The 16148-nt window shown below is 47.6% G+C and overlaps 1 protein-coding gene across 3 annotated transcripts in view; it reads right to left on the bottom strand.

Annotated features, from left to right (window-relative positions):
- The window catches only part of PCYT1B (phosphate cytidylyltransferase 1B, choline), a 148626-nt gene that overhangs the window by 30878 nt on the left and 101600 nt on the right, over positions 1 to 16148 (bottom strand). For all 3 annotated transcript variants that reach the window (XM_025276004.3, XM_025276003.3, XM_025276005.3), the window contains exons 4-5: positions 15627 to 15778; positions 11661 to 11739 (exon numbers count right to left, since the gene is read on the bottom strand). In XM_025276004.3, coding sequence (XP_025131789.1) covers positions 11661 to 11739; positions 15627 to 15778 — 231 coding nt within the window. The remainder of the gene's footprint in view (positions 1 to 11660; positions 11740 to 15626; positions 15779 to 16148) is intronic.

The following is a 16148-nucleotide window of genomic DNA, read 5'->3' on the forward strand; positions in this document are numbered from 1 at the left end:
TATAAAATAAATTAAAAATAATTTAAAAAGACAAGATTCTGGTTTGTGCTTATACTTCTGTTGTTGACTGAAATCACGTGCTGGCAATTGAAATCTATCTAATATGATGGTGCTCACACTCAGTCAGAGATATCAGGCCTGACACAGCATGATGGACAGAGCTTAGGGACAAGAGTTCTGGGTCCTGTTTCTAGACTTGAGCAAGTCACTCAAGCCTCAGGAGGCAAGTACTAACCTCAGCCTCCAGAGTTGAGAAATGCGCTGGCTGTGCAAGATGACCTTGGCCTCACCCGTGCCACCTCCCTCTCCCTTAGTCCTTATGTCCAATCAATGTATTTCCACTCACCAACCTACTTCCCAAGTGTCTCCCTGGTTCACCTGCTTCTCTCCATTCTCCATTTAAACCAACCTAACCCCATTTTGTTCAAAGATTACAGCAAGAGCTTCAAAACCAGCCTCCATGGATATCACTTTTCTATCCCCTCAAATCCACTCTCCCACAGCCAGAGCTGCAGAACAGTCTTTCAAAATCCTGCTCAACATCCTCATTGGCTTTGTATTTAGATTCAAACACTGTCCTTTGTATTTAGATTTGAATCCTCGACTCTGCAGCAGCTTGTCTTCTCTCTTCCCTGTGCTTCTCTCCAGTCTCCTCCCAGACCTTCTTTCCCCCTTCACTCCCTAAGCCAAGGTCTCTGTGCTACGCAGTGGCGGCGGGCATTGTTCTCCTTGTTTCCTAGGAGAGCTGAGCAATGGGCTGGACCAGCCTTGGCCTCGCCACACTGGACTTCAGTGTCCTGCAAGCGCTGCGCCCTCCACTCACTCTGCCACAAATATACTCTGGCCCTGAGGCCAGAAACTTCTTATAGCACGCTGTAAGACAGTGGGCTCAAAACACAAATCTAAGTAGAAGGCAGAGGACAGAAACATCTAAACGCATGGATACTAATAGCACTCAACTGATGCAACTGTGCAGGGGGCTCTGGTGGGCGAGGGGCCCCAAGCCAGGGGCCCTGAGACCACATCCTCACCTCAGTGAGAGCAGCTAGGAGCTTTTCTGGTGAGGAGTACGTCCCATCTTTCAGCAGGCAGGCATCGCACTCATGAGCCCTGCCTGCTGAAATGTTAAGAGGAGCGTCTAGTCACACACGGACACTGGTGACATGGGCTCACCCTTTCTCTGAAGACACAGGGTGAGGTCTCTGGGGCTGAGTAACTGGAAACTGGGGTTGGGGAGAGATTCGCTTTGGCCGGTTAGGAGGTGGGTCTCTGAAGGAAGCCAAGCCCTCTGCTGACATAATGAGGCACCCGGCTTCCTCCAAATCCTAATTATTGCTCTGCTAAAAATATTCAGGAATGAGCATGATCAGAGAACCTTTTTTTATCACGCTTTTCAGAATTACGGCATTTGGTCATGGAGCTATTTTAAGAAGCAGCAAAGCACATGCCAATGAAGGAAACTTTCAACAGTAGTAGGCAATATTAGAATGATGATGAGGAATGTGGACCTTACAGTCTACTTCATTTAAACTTCATCTTCTCATCTGGCTCTGCTGGAGAATTTTGACATGTGTTCTGACAAACACAGGAGAGGGCTGTAAGGTTTAGTTACTGCCCTCTATATCTCTCGGCTTCATATAAAGTGATTTTTTACTTTCAGAAGGAACCTCAATGAGAGCTCTTGGCTTCATATAAAGTGATTTTAGACTTTCAGAAGAAACCTCGATGAGAGGATAAAAGCCCAACACGGATGCTGACGTCATTTCTGAGCATCTTTCTCCCATGTCTTCTCTACCCAGACTCCAAGTAGATTTCTACTGTGGCTCTCCCTTGGTGAGGAATCAGCAGAGGAGATCAATGGATCGCAAGAAAGGGCCCTTGTGCATATGAAAAGTCACACAGAAGTCTTACTCCTATGCTCCCAGAGCAAGTAAAATACCACCTAGACTATTCAATTTAGAGATGGGAATTGTGGTGGATTAAAGGTGGGCACGACCCCTAACCCTGGGCATCTGAGCTGGCCTTTGTGACTTTCTTATAACAAATGGTGGAGAAGGCAATGGCACCCCACTCCAGTACTCTTGCCTGGAAAATCCCATGGATGGAGGAGCCTGGAAGGCTGCGGTCCATGGGGTCGCTGAGGGTCAGACACGACTGAGCGACTTCACTTTCACTTTTCACTTTCATGCATTGGAGAAGGAAATGGCAACCCACTCCAGTGTTCTTGCCTGGAGAATCCCAGGGACGGGGGAGCCTGGTGGGCTGCTGTCTCTGGGGTCGCACAGAGTCGGACATGACTGAAGTGACTTAGTGGTAGTAGTAGGAGTAGTAGTAGTAGAACAAATGGAATGTGGCATAAGCGATGCTGAGTGACTTCAAAGGCTAGGTCAGAAGAAGATTTGCATCTTCCACTGAAGGTGTTTGCTCTCCAGATGCGTCCTTTAGGATGCACTCTGGGAGCCCAGCCACCATGCTGTGAGGAGCCCACACATGGCAAGGCCACCTGGAGGTATTCCAGTGCCAACCCCAACTGAGCTCCCTGTCGACAAGCAGCATTCACTGCCAGTCACTTAAGCACACCACCTGTTAGCTAACAGGGACCTTAAGTTAGCTCAGCTGGTGAAGAATCCACCTGCAATTCAGGAGACCCCGGTTTGATTCCTGGGTTGGGAAAATCCCCTGGAGAAGAGATAGGCTACCCACTCCAGTATTCTGGCCTGGAGAATTCCAGTTGCAAAGAGTCGAACTTGACTGAGTGACTTTCACAGGGACCGCCAGCTCAACTGGGCCTTCAGATGCCGGCAGCCCCAGACAGTGTCTGAATACAGCCATTTGAGAGACCCTGAGCAGGAACCACCCAGCCAAGCCCTATGCTGAGAGGCTGTCCTGCAAAGTGATGAGCGAAAAATAGGAGTTCTTTTAAGTTGCTAGCTGCGGGAATAATTTGTTATGCAACAATCGGATGATCGACTGCTTAGAGTTAGAAAAATAATGGACCTGCTTGTGAAATGAAAATATCTCCTGACATATTAATCAGCAAGAAATGTCACAGCCATCAGCAATTTCTGGCCTCCAAATGTGAATGAGGGCTCCCAAAACTGCGATCCAGCAGATGCCGTCAGCCCCCTTGGTTCTTGCTGAGGAGCTGGGGGAATGCAAGAAGCAAGGTGAACAGGAGACGGGTTGGCCCCAGATAGCTGAGGTGCCTATGAAAGGAATGAACTCAGCGAGCCCAGAGGTTTGCGTCTTCCCATACACAGAATGCTAAATTCCTTAACTTAATACCTGATCTTTGATGTTCAGACTGCCTGCTCCCTTTGTTGCAAACTTATATAGCCTGACTTCCCCTCCTGCCTCCTTGGAGCAGTTTTCTCAGAGCTACTGAGATGCTGTCTCCCAGGCTCAGAGTCCCAAACATTTCCACCAAATAAAATAACTTTCTACTTTCAGGTTGTGACTGTATTTTTTAGTAGACATGTTTTTACACCCAACAGCTAGAACTTGAGGCTTTACTCCCTAAAATTAGCAGGCTAACTTTTTCTTAGCTCACTAGAGGCTCTTCACCCAGAAATGCAACCACCAGCAAATGCTTGTTCCTACTGTACAAGGTAACTTGAAGAACTGTCACCCCAGGAAATGCTGATTCAGTTAACCCTAGGGGTAACCATGGGAGTAGCCTTGGGTGAACCAGAATCCCTGGTCTGGATCCATGCAACTCTAAGTCAGGTTTGCTGCTGCTAAGTTGCTTCAGTCGTGTCCGACTCTGTGCGACCCCATAGACAGCAGCCCACGAGGCTCTCCCGTCCCTGGGATTCTCCAGGCAAGAACACTGGAGTGGGTTGCCATTTCCTTCTCCAATGCATGAAAGTGAAAAGTGAAAGTGAAGTCGCTCAGTCGTGTCCGACTCTTAGAGACCCCATGGACTGCGGCCCACCAGGCTCCTCCATCCATGGGATTTTCCAGGCAAGAGTACTGGAGTGGGGTGCCATTGCCTTCTCTGAAGTCAGGTTTAGGAACTTGCATTAGCTAACAACCTGGGAGCTCTTTATAAATGGGGACCTTAGGTCCAAGCAGAGCTCCTGAACCCAAGGCTGCATGTCCACAAGACCCTGCAGGATCTGCAGGCACATGTACCCTTGACAGGCACTGGTCTGTACTAGGCTCTCACAGCAACTTCAGGCAAGGAGCAGCTTGCTCACAGCTCAGATCTTACGAAGACTTAAAAAGTAACGGTCACCTCATGCCATAACCCACAGCTGTGTTACTGACACATCAGCCAGTTTCTCTCCCATTAGCATCCTGCCAAGTCTGAAGCATATGGGGTTTTCTTTCTTGGAACTCCTTACAAACAAGATTGGTGTTTGAGAACGTCAGCCTCCTGTTCTTACCCAATGCTCCTGAACACCAAGGTGAGGTGGGAGGTAGAGATCCCTGCTCCGCCAGGGTGAGCAACTAGAGTTTGTTCCCTATGGACAGAAACTCCAAAATATCCATAGCAGGACAATCAAGAGAAGAAGCTGGGCCCTGCCCAGATAACAGATAGTGAAGTGAAAGTGAAGTCGCTCAGTCGTGTCCGACTCTTTGTGACCCCATGGACTATAGCCTATCAGGCTACAGGCAAGAGTGCAAGAGTGGATTGCCATTTCCTTCTCCAGAGATAACAGATAAGGAGACCACGTATTTCTCATTCTCCAAGTCAAGGAAACCGTCCCAACTCGAAAGCTCCTATCCCAACTCGAAAGCTCCTTGGAGCAAAAGGGGAGTGATGGCAACTACCCATAGGCCTCTTCAGTGGAATCCATCTTGGCTGAGTGATGCACATGTGCACACGGGAGGATCCTGAGACACACCAAATATGGACTCAGAACCAGACAGATCGAGATGACTGGCCAAAGGAAATCCAGAAGAAACGCCCCATAAAATTGATTCAAACCACCACAAGGGCATGGCTCTCCCTAGGTCCACCTGTGTGTCTATCCACACGTACTGTACTCTTTCTCCTGATAAACACTTGACTTGTTTCACTACTTTCTGTCTTTGTGGGAATTCTTTTCTGCAAAACTGAAGGGCCAAGGCCTTGTCACTGACCGCTGGTCTAGTGGCTAAGACCCGGTGCTCTCACTGCCGAGACTCCACCTTAATCTCTGGACCTCAATCTCTGGCCAGGAACCAAAACCTGGCTTCAAGCTGCTGAAGGCCAAGGCCACCCAAGACCTTAGGGAGCCCTCTCTAAGGGAACAGTACAGACCTGCTCAGGGTACCATGGAGCTTCCACAGCAGGCCCCAGAATGATGCGAGCCAACAGAAACACCATCAAGGAGACTAAGTACATTACACGTAGAAGAACAAATTTCTGATGTATTATCCAAGGTCATTTCCAGGTTGGGGAGGATGTCTGTCCTGAGGCCCTCTTCCCACTGACACTGAGACCTCCATCACCTCAGGGGAAAGCAGACATAGCTGAGAATACAGGAGACTGTCTTCAGATTTTGACCTTTAAAACAGGCTCTTCTGAAAGCTCATTTGCAAAAGAATCATTATGAATGATAGGGCTTTTCATTTGAAAGAGAAGGGCTTTGAGGACTGCAGAAAGGGTTTTCTAAATCCTAGGAATGTTCTTTTAATTATTGAGAATCACAGGCTGAGTGGTCTCAGGGTATAAAATGTTTAACTGTAAGCCCTGGAGCGGGGAAGACATGAAATTAACATGAAGGCGGTTTCCTGCCCTCCAGGAAGAAGACAAGTCCCTCTTGGGATTGAGGGAAATGCCCAGAGAGGGATCAGGAGGTAAGGAGCAGGAGCAAGAGACTATGAGCAGGGCCTGTGTCTCGCCTGATGTGGGTTCAACCCCCAGGGGCAGAGGCAAGGAAGAGACCCCTGTAGAAAGCCCAGAGTAGAGGGGCTAGTGCCTTGTTCACCTCGAGGCTCTCTGGGAGGAAATGGCCCCACAGAGACCCCATGCCAACATGCGGGGCCTGGGGAGAGCGTTCCTTAGGGCCTAATGTGGCACCCCCCAAGGCCCTCCAGTAGATGGCAGAGGGCAATTCTGATGTGGCCAGAGACCCTCTCAAGGAACACTGAAGGGAGCCGGGACCTAAGACCAGCCTGACTGTAGTATGGGGAAGTGAATCCCACGGCTGAGGCTGTGGCAAGGACAAGCCAAAGTGGGAGGTGGCTGCGAACAGATGGAACAGGCGGCCGAGAGTCAGAGGGCAGTGCTGGGGATCTGCTAGCCAGGGATGATGGCTGAGCAGGTCACAAAATCCCACGACCAAAGGTCAGCAGAGCCAGACCCTCACCCCACTCAACACTCAGATCACAGCAGGACGAGAAGGCCAAAAGTTGAGCAGTCCACATAGTCCGAGTGCAAATCTTGAGGAGTCTGAATTACTTCAAGAGTCAAGAGTGGTTTTTCTGTCATCTGTGGAGACAGGAGGTCCTAAGTTTGGTTACCAAGAAAGGTCCTTATAGTCAAAGCTATGGTTTTTCCAGTGGTCATGTATGGATGTAAGAGTTGGACCATAAGGAAGGCTGAGCACTGAAGAATTGATGCTTTTGAACTGTGGTGTTGGAGAACACTCTGGAGAGTCCCTTGGACTGCAAGAAGATCAAACTAGTCAATCCTAAAGGAAATCAACCCTGAATATTCATTGGAAGGACTGATGCTGAAGCTGATGCTCCAATACTTTGGCCACCTGATGTGAAGAACTGACTTCTTAGAAAAGACTCTGATGCTGGGAAAGATTGAAGGCAGGAGGAGAAGGGGACGACAGGATGAGATGGTTGGATGGCATCACCGACTTGTGGACCTGAGTTTGAGCAAGCTCCGGGAGTCGGTGATGGACAGGGAAGCCTGGTGTGCTGCAGTCCATGGGGTCACAAAGAGTCAGACACAATTGAGCGACTGAACAACAACAAAGTTTGGTTACAGAAATTACTCTCCCCCTCCCCAGCTGGTCCTTTGCCACACCTGCTCCTGGCACTCCCTGCCTCAGAGGGGCATCTGGCTCCACGTGACACACAGAGTTAAGCCTAAGCCACCCGTCCCACCACCTGCCAGTCTCTCTCTGCTGTTACCTCCACACACCCTTCACCACATGAACATCGTTGATTTTCTCCAAATACACTACACTTCTTCATATACTCCCACCTTTGGACACGCCTCACCCACAGGCTTCTAATACTTTGGTGTAATTATTTACATCTGGCTGTGTTCTCTTTTGAAGGTGAGGGCCCTGTATTATTCATATTCATATCTCATTTCCCCACCAACAGTTCCAGCCTTGTGGATCCACTCAGCAGTTCATGCATTAACCCACAAGAATCAACACCTTCCAAAGATGGAATGGGCTGCCTCAGGAGAGAGGGCACTCCCCCTCATGGGAGATGTGCAAGCGTCAGTTGTACCCAGGGCTGACAGTGATGCCAGAGAGGGGGCAGAAGACTGGGCAACTGACCCTCAGGAGCCTGTGCTATGATCAGAGTCTGAAGGTCCCTGAGTATTGGGAAAAGGCAGCAGCGGCCGCAGGCTGAGGGGGAGGATGCTGGACCAACATGGGTGGAGTTCCGGCGGCCCCCAGGGAGCAGGGAAGAGGGCTCTAGTGGCAGACGCCAGCAACGGGGCAGCTCAAACATAATGGAGCGTGTATTCGGCTTCCTGAAGTCCCTATGGAAAGCATGGTAACTCACTCTACTACAGTGTCTGTGCCATGCGCCATGCCAAATGATGCTTTAATGCATGGAGGGAGGCAGGCACGGGTGCAGTGCAGTCCCTATAGATGAGATGTATGGTAGATGGCTTCCCTGATAGCTCAGTTGGTAAAGAATCTGCCTGCAATGCAGGAGACCCTGGTTCGATTCCTGGGTTGGAAAGATCCCCTGGAGAAGGGATAGGCTACCCACTCCAGTATTCTTGGGTTTCCCTTGTGCCTCAGCTGGTAAAGAATCTGCCTGCAGTGTGGGAGACCTGGGTTTGATCCCTGGGTTGGGAAGATACCCTGGAGAAGGGAAAGGCTACCCACTCTAGTATTTTGGCCTAGAGAGTTCCATGGACTGTATAGTCCATGGGGCTGCAAAGAGTTGGACAGGACTGAGCAACTTTCACTCACTCACTCATGGTAGACAGTGTGTGCTGTGTGTGTTAGTCACTCAGTCATGTCCAGCTCTTTGTGACTCCATAGACTATAGCCTGCCAGGCTCCTCAATCCATGGGACTCTCCAGGCAAGAATACTGCAGTGGGTTGCCATTTCCTTCTCCAATGGTAGAGAGTAAAATAGCAGAAATTAAACTAAGCCATGGAAAATCTATTGGGTTGGTCAAAAGTTCATTGGAGTTTCTCTGTTACATTGTACAGAAAAACACGAACAACTTTTTGGCTGACACACTACTTCTGCACCTATCTTTAGCTACAATACCAGTTCCAGCCCATGCCTTCCTCAAACACTTCTTCACTCCAAGGTTCTCAGGGTGCAATAGGCTTATGAAAGGTGGTCTGATGGAGGGAGATGGGTGGAGAAGCTAGGAATCAAGGTAATGTACTGTATTGCACCCTCCACCATGGACAGCTCCACATTTAGAGTCAGGAAAACCATATGACCCTCCAAGAAGATAGAATTTGTTCAGTTCAGTTGTCCCAGCTGTCTTTTTATGTAATCCAAATCTATATACTCTGGGTGGGCTGGGTATTTAAAAAACCCCAGCAATGACTATTTTGATTTCTGGTTTGATTTGAAATCCTGTGATACTGATGGAAAACCTCAGCTCAGGAAAATGACCAGCACTGGGGATAGCCAAGACTACTTTCCATTATACATTCACCAAAAGAGCAGTTAAAAATTTTGAGTTCTTGCCTGTTATAAAGTATGGCGAGAAAAATGCAAATTTTAGATATAATTTCAAAGATCTTTCATTCAGATCATAGTCATTTGAGTTTTTGTTTTTGTTTTTTGGCCGTGCCCCATGGCATGTAGAATCTTAGTTCGCCGACCAGGGATTGAACCCATGTCCCCTGCGGTGGAAGCACAGAGTCCCAACCCCTGGATCATCAGGGAAGTCCTTGGATCTTAGTCATTTTTGAAACAAGTCAAAGAGTGATTCCTTCCATCTTTCACTGAGATTTTGTTGGGCTGTAAGGCGAAGATGGTTTGGAGTAATTTAGCATATCATGAGCATCTCCTTCAATAAAGAGGTGTGTGAGGGACTCAGAGGTCAAAATACCAATAGAAAGCCAACAAACTGGATACGAAGGACAGTATCAATCAGGCCAAAATATCACCCTTACATCTAAATGATACGAACAATCAATTCCACAAGACAGAAGTGTGTTGTGCAATTATCTAGGTAATGCTATCTAGGTAAATGGCTCCTTTCCCCGTGCGTTGGGAAGAGCCCCTGCAGACAAAGGCTTCCATCTTAGGCTCCCTCCCCATCGTACTCTATAAAAGCATTCTCTTGTTCCGCCAGCACTCAAGGAGCACCACAGATGTACCAGGGACTGTGCTGGGGGTGCAGAGATGGATGAGACATGGCCATGGCCTGCGGCACTTCACTCTAGCTAGGGACACACACACAATCAGGCTGCCAAGAGAAGGGAGTTGAAAAGGAGGTCTCTGTGCAATGAGTATCTGCATCTGAGGAGGGCGCAGGGTGTGTTGAATCATGCCCCAGGGAAAGAGGGCATGTCCAGGCTGGCTCCTCAGGGGGCCCTGACCAAGAAACTCAGAGGAAGGGCATTCCAAGCTCAGAGGACAACTGGAGCAAAGAGACAAAGCGGACTCCATGTACAAAGGACAGACTCCGTGTGCCTGGAGTGTAGGGTGTGTGGAAGGTAGAGCACAGAGCAAGGCTGGTGAGATAGGGAGAGAAACCCAGCAATAAAACCCGGCAGTGGTCAGAGAGCAAAGGGAAATTAGAAGGTCCCAGAAGTGTGGTGGAAATGGAAGCAAAGACAAGAGTGTGTAGGAGAAGAACATGGTCAGCAGGGTCATTATGTCTGGAGGGACTGAGCTGAGACCACTGGACTGGGTGGCCCAAGGGCCATCTGAGAACTGAGCCAGGATGGGACAAAAGTCAGCACCCGTGGCTGAGGAATGACAGTTGCCCCTGAGAGGAAAACTGAGCAAGGATGTGAGTGGAGGGAGAGGCAGGAGGAGGGCGGGAGGAAGGTCTGGGGTTAGTCTCTGCAGACTTCTGTGTGTTTGTAAGCTGATGAGAAACCACTGGAGAGAGAGCGCCCTGGATCACAAAGGGAGGGAGAATGAAGGAAAACATGCTCCAGGGAAGGGAGGGTAAAGAGGCCAGCCTGGGACAGAAAACACAGCCCTCTCCTCAGGATGCAGGGGAAGAGGCAAGGGCACAAGGAGGTATGGGCAAATCAGGGCAGGAGGGGACAAAGAGGAGGCAGATGGTACCAGGAGCACTGAGGCCCCGCTGAGGGTCTAAACCACAGGTCTGCTCTGATGCCCCAGCAGCCATTTCCCTGGAGTCTGAGCAGCACGGGCGCATGGCGAGCACTGGACAAAGGAAGTAATCCTAGGGAGCCCACAGGGAAGGAAACTCCCCTCTTCCCAGCCCCCCAGTAAGTCCCTGGGACCAACCAGAGTCTCTGCCCCGAAGAGAAAGGCCTAGTGACAAATGGGACAACTGCCAAAGCTCAGGCACCTTGTCTGCCTTCCAGGACATGAGTTAACTGCTTCAGCAGGAAAGCCGTTTACCTGATTCCACAAATAAATATATCCATTTTTTTGCCTCTGTATATGGTGCCTGAGGATATTATCATGTGACAGGATGACATATGGTAGGACTAGACTAGGGAGACAGGGAGTCCACATCATTAATTAGCAAGTTATCTGTCCTCTTCTGGAAGGAACTTTCTTGGGAGCATAGAGTAATTTCATGGTTAATGAGGAAAATGATTGCCCTTCAAACAACAGGGTTGGGGGAGGGGATAAATTAGGAGATTGGGATTAATGTGCATGCTCAATTGCTCAGTCGTGTCTGACTCTTTGTGACCCCGTGGACTTTAGCCCACCAGGTTCCTCTGTCCATGGAATTTTCCAGGCAAGAATACTGAAGTGGGTTGTTGCTATTTCCTTCTCTGGGGGATCTTCCCGACCCAGGGATTGAACCCATGTCTTTTATGTCTCCTCTTTGGCAGGTGGCTTCTTTAACAGTTGCACCACCTGGGAAGCCCTAGCAGATACACACTACTATATATAAAATAGATAAACAGCAAGGTCCTACTGTAGAGCACAGGAACTATATTCAATATCTTGTAATAATCTATCATGGAAAAGAATACACAAAAGAATACATATATATGTATAGCTGAATCACTTTGCTGTACACCAGAAACTAACACAACATTGTAAATCAAGTATTATTCAAATAAGAGTCCTGTGATTTTACATCCTCTAAAACTGAGCCTCAAACCGGAAGTCAAGTATTTTGGTGCTCAGGTTAATTTCTACATAAACACCTAACTGGTGTCTGCGCCACAGATGAGCCTTAGCACGTGTCAACAGAGACTTGCAGAGGCTCTCTGGGAAACATCTGAAAATCCGTGCCTTGTAAGCATGTGCTACAGACCCAGGGCTGGCGTCTCTTACTAAACCTCAGTGTCATGCTGCAGGAGACAGGTGAACACAGGAGGACCCCTCACCTGCTTCCTTTATATGCTTGTAAATATCATCAGAGCCAGCAGAAGAGTACGGAATGTCATCGTGAGCCACAAAGTCAATCTGTCAGAGAGAGAAAAGAGTGACATCACCACAGGGATGGGGGTACATTTCTGTGATATGAAAATACATATTTTTAAAAACAAAATAGCTATGATAAAGCACTTTAAATAAGCAATTTAGGTCCCATCACTTCATGGGAAATAGATGGGGAAACAGTGGCTGACTTTATTTTGGGGGGCTCCAAAATCACTGCAGATGGTGACTGCAGCCATGAAATTAAGATACTTATTCTTTGGAAGGAAAATTATGACCAATGTAGATAGCATATTAAAAAGCAGAGACATTACTTTGCCAACAAAGGTCCATCTAGTCAAGGCTATGGTTTTTCCAATAGTCATGTATGGATGTGAGAGTTGGACTATAAAGAAAGCTGAGTGCCAAAGAATTGATGCTTTTGAACTGTGGTGTTGGAGAAGACTCTTGAGAGTCCCTTGGACTGCAAGGAGATCCAACCAGTCCATCCCAAAGGAGATCAGTCCTGGTGTTCATTGGAAGGACTGATGTTGAAGTGGAAACTCCAATATTTTGGCCACTTGATGTGAAGAGCTGACTCATTTGAAAAGACCCTGATGTTGGGAAAGATTGAAGGCAGGAGGAGAAGGGGACGACAGAGGATGAGATGGTTAGATGGCATCACCGACTCAATGGACATGGGTTTGGGTAAACTCTGAGAGTTGGTGACGGACAGGGAGGCCTGGCGTGCTGCAGTTCATGGGGTTGCAGAGTCAGACACGACTGACCGACTGAACTGAACTGAAGGTAGACTTGAATCCTGGACTGGAAGGTATTTCCAACTGTCTTTGTTTGTATGAGGGCTTCCCTGGTAGCTCAGCTGGTAAAGAATTGACCTACAATGCAGGAGACCCCAGTTTGATTCCTGGGTCAGGAAGATCCCCTGGAGAAAGGATAGGCTACCCACTCCAGTATTCTTGGACTCCCCTGGTGGCTCAGACAGTAAAGAATCTGCCTGCAGTGTGGGAGACCTGGGTTAGATCCCTGGGTTGGGAAGATCCCCTGGAGAAGGGATAGGCTACCCACTCCAGTATTCTTGGGCTTCCCTGGTGGCTCAGACAGTAAATCTGCCTGCACTAATGGGACTAGATTGGTTTCTTTCCTTTGCTGGTCTCTCTTTCTTCTCTTACCTCTAACAGTAGGTTTTTTTGGCCTTCTATTCTTCTGCCTCTAAAATCTCTCTTCAGAGATTTCATTCATCCTTCAGATTTTAATCACCTCTACTGTGAGGACCCAAAATCCTCATTTCCTATCTCACTGATGGCAATAGGCCCTCCCTCACACTTAAGTATTATATATATTTTTTATGTTTTGGCTGAGCCACACAGCATGTGGGATCCTACTTCCCCAACCAGGGATTGAACCCATGCCCCCTGCAGTGGAAGCCAGAGTTCTAACCACTGGAGTGCCAGGGAAGTCCCTGACTTAAGTTATATTTTATATTGTAGAAATGAATTCATGTCTCTTCTCATTTGATTCATACAACCACCTTGTGAAGCAGGTAGGGCAAGTATTACTAATTCAGTTGGGTCATGCAGCTGCTGAAATGACAAAACTTGCCCAATTTTCCCAAAATCATCCTTTTCTCTTTTGCCACCCTTGCTGTCACTTTAAAAACCTGTCCAGAATCTTCACTCATCCTTAAAACTGGTGTCTCTTCCAATGGAGCCTCCCTTTTCTCATTTGCTCAGGCTCCAAACACCCTAGAATCAGCCTTTTTTCTCTACTTCCTTCACCATCAATAGCACAGAAGTCACAAGTTCCGTTGGGGTGTGTACGTCTGTGTGTACTCACGTGAGTGCATATACCTATCTCCTCTTCTCCACTGCTTATGCCAAGTCCAGGGCCCCATAACCTGGATTACTAATACCAACTTGTATCTGACCTTCCTCACCACAGGCTCTTTCCTCTCCAGCCATCCCTCTGTCACATGGTGGGGGGACCTCCTTTAGCAGAGTTCTCTTTTTGTCATCCTCATACCTGCTAATCTTCACTAGTTCCTTGTTTCCTCCTACATCAAGTAAAAACTGCTTGCCTGAGGAATTCCCTGGCAGTCCAGTGGTTAACACCCCATGTTTCCAATGCAAGGGACACAGGTTCAATCCCTGGTTGGGGAACTAAGATCCCACATACCATGTGACATGGCCAAAACCCAAACAACAAAAAAAACTCCTTGCCTAAACTTCAAAGCCCTTTATTAAAAGGCTTCACTCCAGCTTGAGAGGTAAAGCAGCAGTTTAATTCGCCTGGATATGGATTCCTGCTTCATCACTTACTTCATCACTTACTTCACTTACTAGCTGCAGAACTCATAACTTAGTGGTCTGTGCGCTCAGTTGTGTCAGACTATTTGCGTCCCTATGGACTGTAGCCTGCCAGGCTCCTCTGTCCATGGAATTTCCCAGGCAAGAATATTGGAGTGGGTTGCCATTTCTTCCTCCAGGGGATCTTCCCAACCCAGGGATCGAACCTGCGTATCCTGTGTCTCCTGCATTGCAGACAGATTCTTTACCACTGAGCCATTGTGGAAGTGGTAAGGATTAAATCAGAATTTCTCAGCCTTGGTACTAGTGACATGCTGAGCTAGATAGTTCTTTCCTGGAGGGGGAGAGTCTATCTTGAACATTGTATGAGGCTTAGCAGCACCCCTGGCTTTACCCACTGGATGCCAGTAGCACCCCTTTAGTTGCTTCCATTGTCAAATATCCCTTGGGGGCAAAGTTGCCCCCACTTGAGAATCACTGGATTAAATATTACAATTATGTAAAAGTGCTAAGAAGAATAAGTGGTACACGGCAAGTACTCAACAAATGTTACTGCCATTAATTCTGTTCTTAGTACTCAAGCTTAGTTGTCCTTCCCTCTCCAGTGGATGGCAACAACAACAATGTCTCAGGGTGGCCATGAGATTGAATGTGATTCCTGTAAGAGCAAAGCCCTTAGCACTGGGCTGGGTCCGTGGCAAGCACTCGATAAACGGCAGCCTTCACAAGCAGCCCAGTAACGTTTCACAGAAGTTGAAGATACAATAGATGCTTAGTAAAAATGTGTTCGTGATTGCTGGAAGTAAATCATATTGTAGTTTTTTCCTTTTTCTTTTTATTCTTGCTGGGAAATTGTCTCCTCGGCTATTACCCATGCACATTTATCAGCATTCTCTATTCTCTGCTGCGTCGTGAATTTAAAAATAGAAAAGAAAACTCTTAGAACAGCTTAATCTTATTTTTTTGTACTGCTTATAAAAGGAAAGAATAGCTCCTAATGTGGGGCTTGTAGGGAGATACAAAGCACATAATTTCATGCAGATCAAAAGGATTTCTCATGTTTTCAACTAATAAAAATCTATCAGTAGGAGTCTCAGGGTCACACAATCAGAGATAGAAAGTTTTTTCCTTAGAGCCTGACCCCTGCCCCTCTGGATAAGATGTGTGGTCATTTGTTCCATGAAAAATGATGCCTATGACTCTATAAGCATCAATAACAATGGTGATAATGGTGATGATGTTTTTGGACCTCTTGCTTTGGGCCAGCCAGTGTGCTAAGGGTTTCACAACATGATCTCATTAGATCCTCAAAACAGCAGTTTACAGCTTAGGTGAGTTCAGTGTCTTGCTCGAGGTCCCACAGTTATGAAGGGATAGAAGCCACATGTGGACCCGAGTGGTCCAGCTCCAGAGCCCACAGTGAGGAAGCAGGTGGCTGTCGGTCCGCAGGCGTGAGCACAGGCCAGGCGCTGCGTCAAGTGACACCACACGACAGCACCTGGAGTTAGTGCTTTCCTAAGCTGGAAGACTCCTTGGATTTTTCTGGGTATAAGTGGCTGAAACAGACGACTCTCTAATCCTGTTACTTACAGAATGTGGAGGAATAAGTACCTTGTGTTTTTCCAGAAACTCTGGGGTGAGTGTCCATGGAGCATCTCTAATGACTTCATCCACATAGCGACAGTGTCTCAGAGCTTCGTATCTCTCTGCTTCATTCATCACGGTGAAACCCTTGAATTTGTGAGTGAGGTCGTCACTGCAAACTGAAGCAGGTAAATGCATTAAATGCTGTTTGCTGGCCCAGGCCCTGCCCACAGCCATCCTAGTACAGACAAACTCCTCAGCTAGACGAAGAACTCAGCCTCGCTAGGTGTGTGTCATAATCAAACTCTTCATTTTTGTTCTTTTTTTTTTTTTTAATGGGAACAAAGGATCAGTGAGGCAAGCTAAAATTCATTGGCAATGGAGAATTTTATTTTAGTGCTTACAAATGCATTCTCCACTGTGGCTTTTATTAAAATTATTCTCCACACCCCTGAATGTGACTTTTACATCTTTTTATTTCCTTATCCCACCTTTCAGTGAAAATTGCTATTCAGAAATAAAATGACCAAATGAACAGAGAAAAGACAG

This window comes from Bubalus bubalis, chromosome X, assembly GCF_019923935.1.
Source record: "Bubalus bubalis isolate 160015118507 breed Murrah chromosome X, NDDB_SH_1, whole genome shotgun sequence".
NCBI lineage: Eukaryota > Metazoa > Chordata > Mammalia > Artiodactyla > Bovidae > Bubalus > Bubalus bubalis.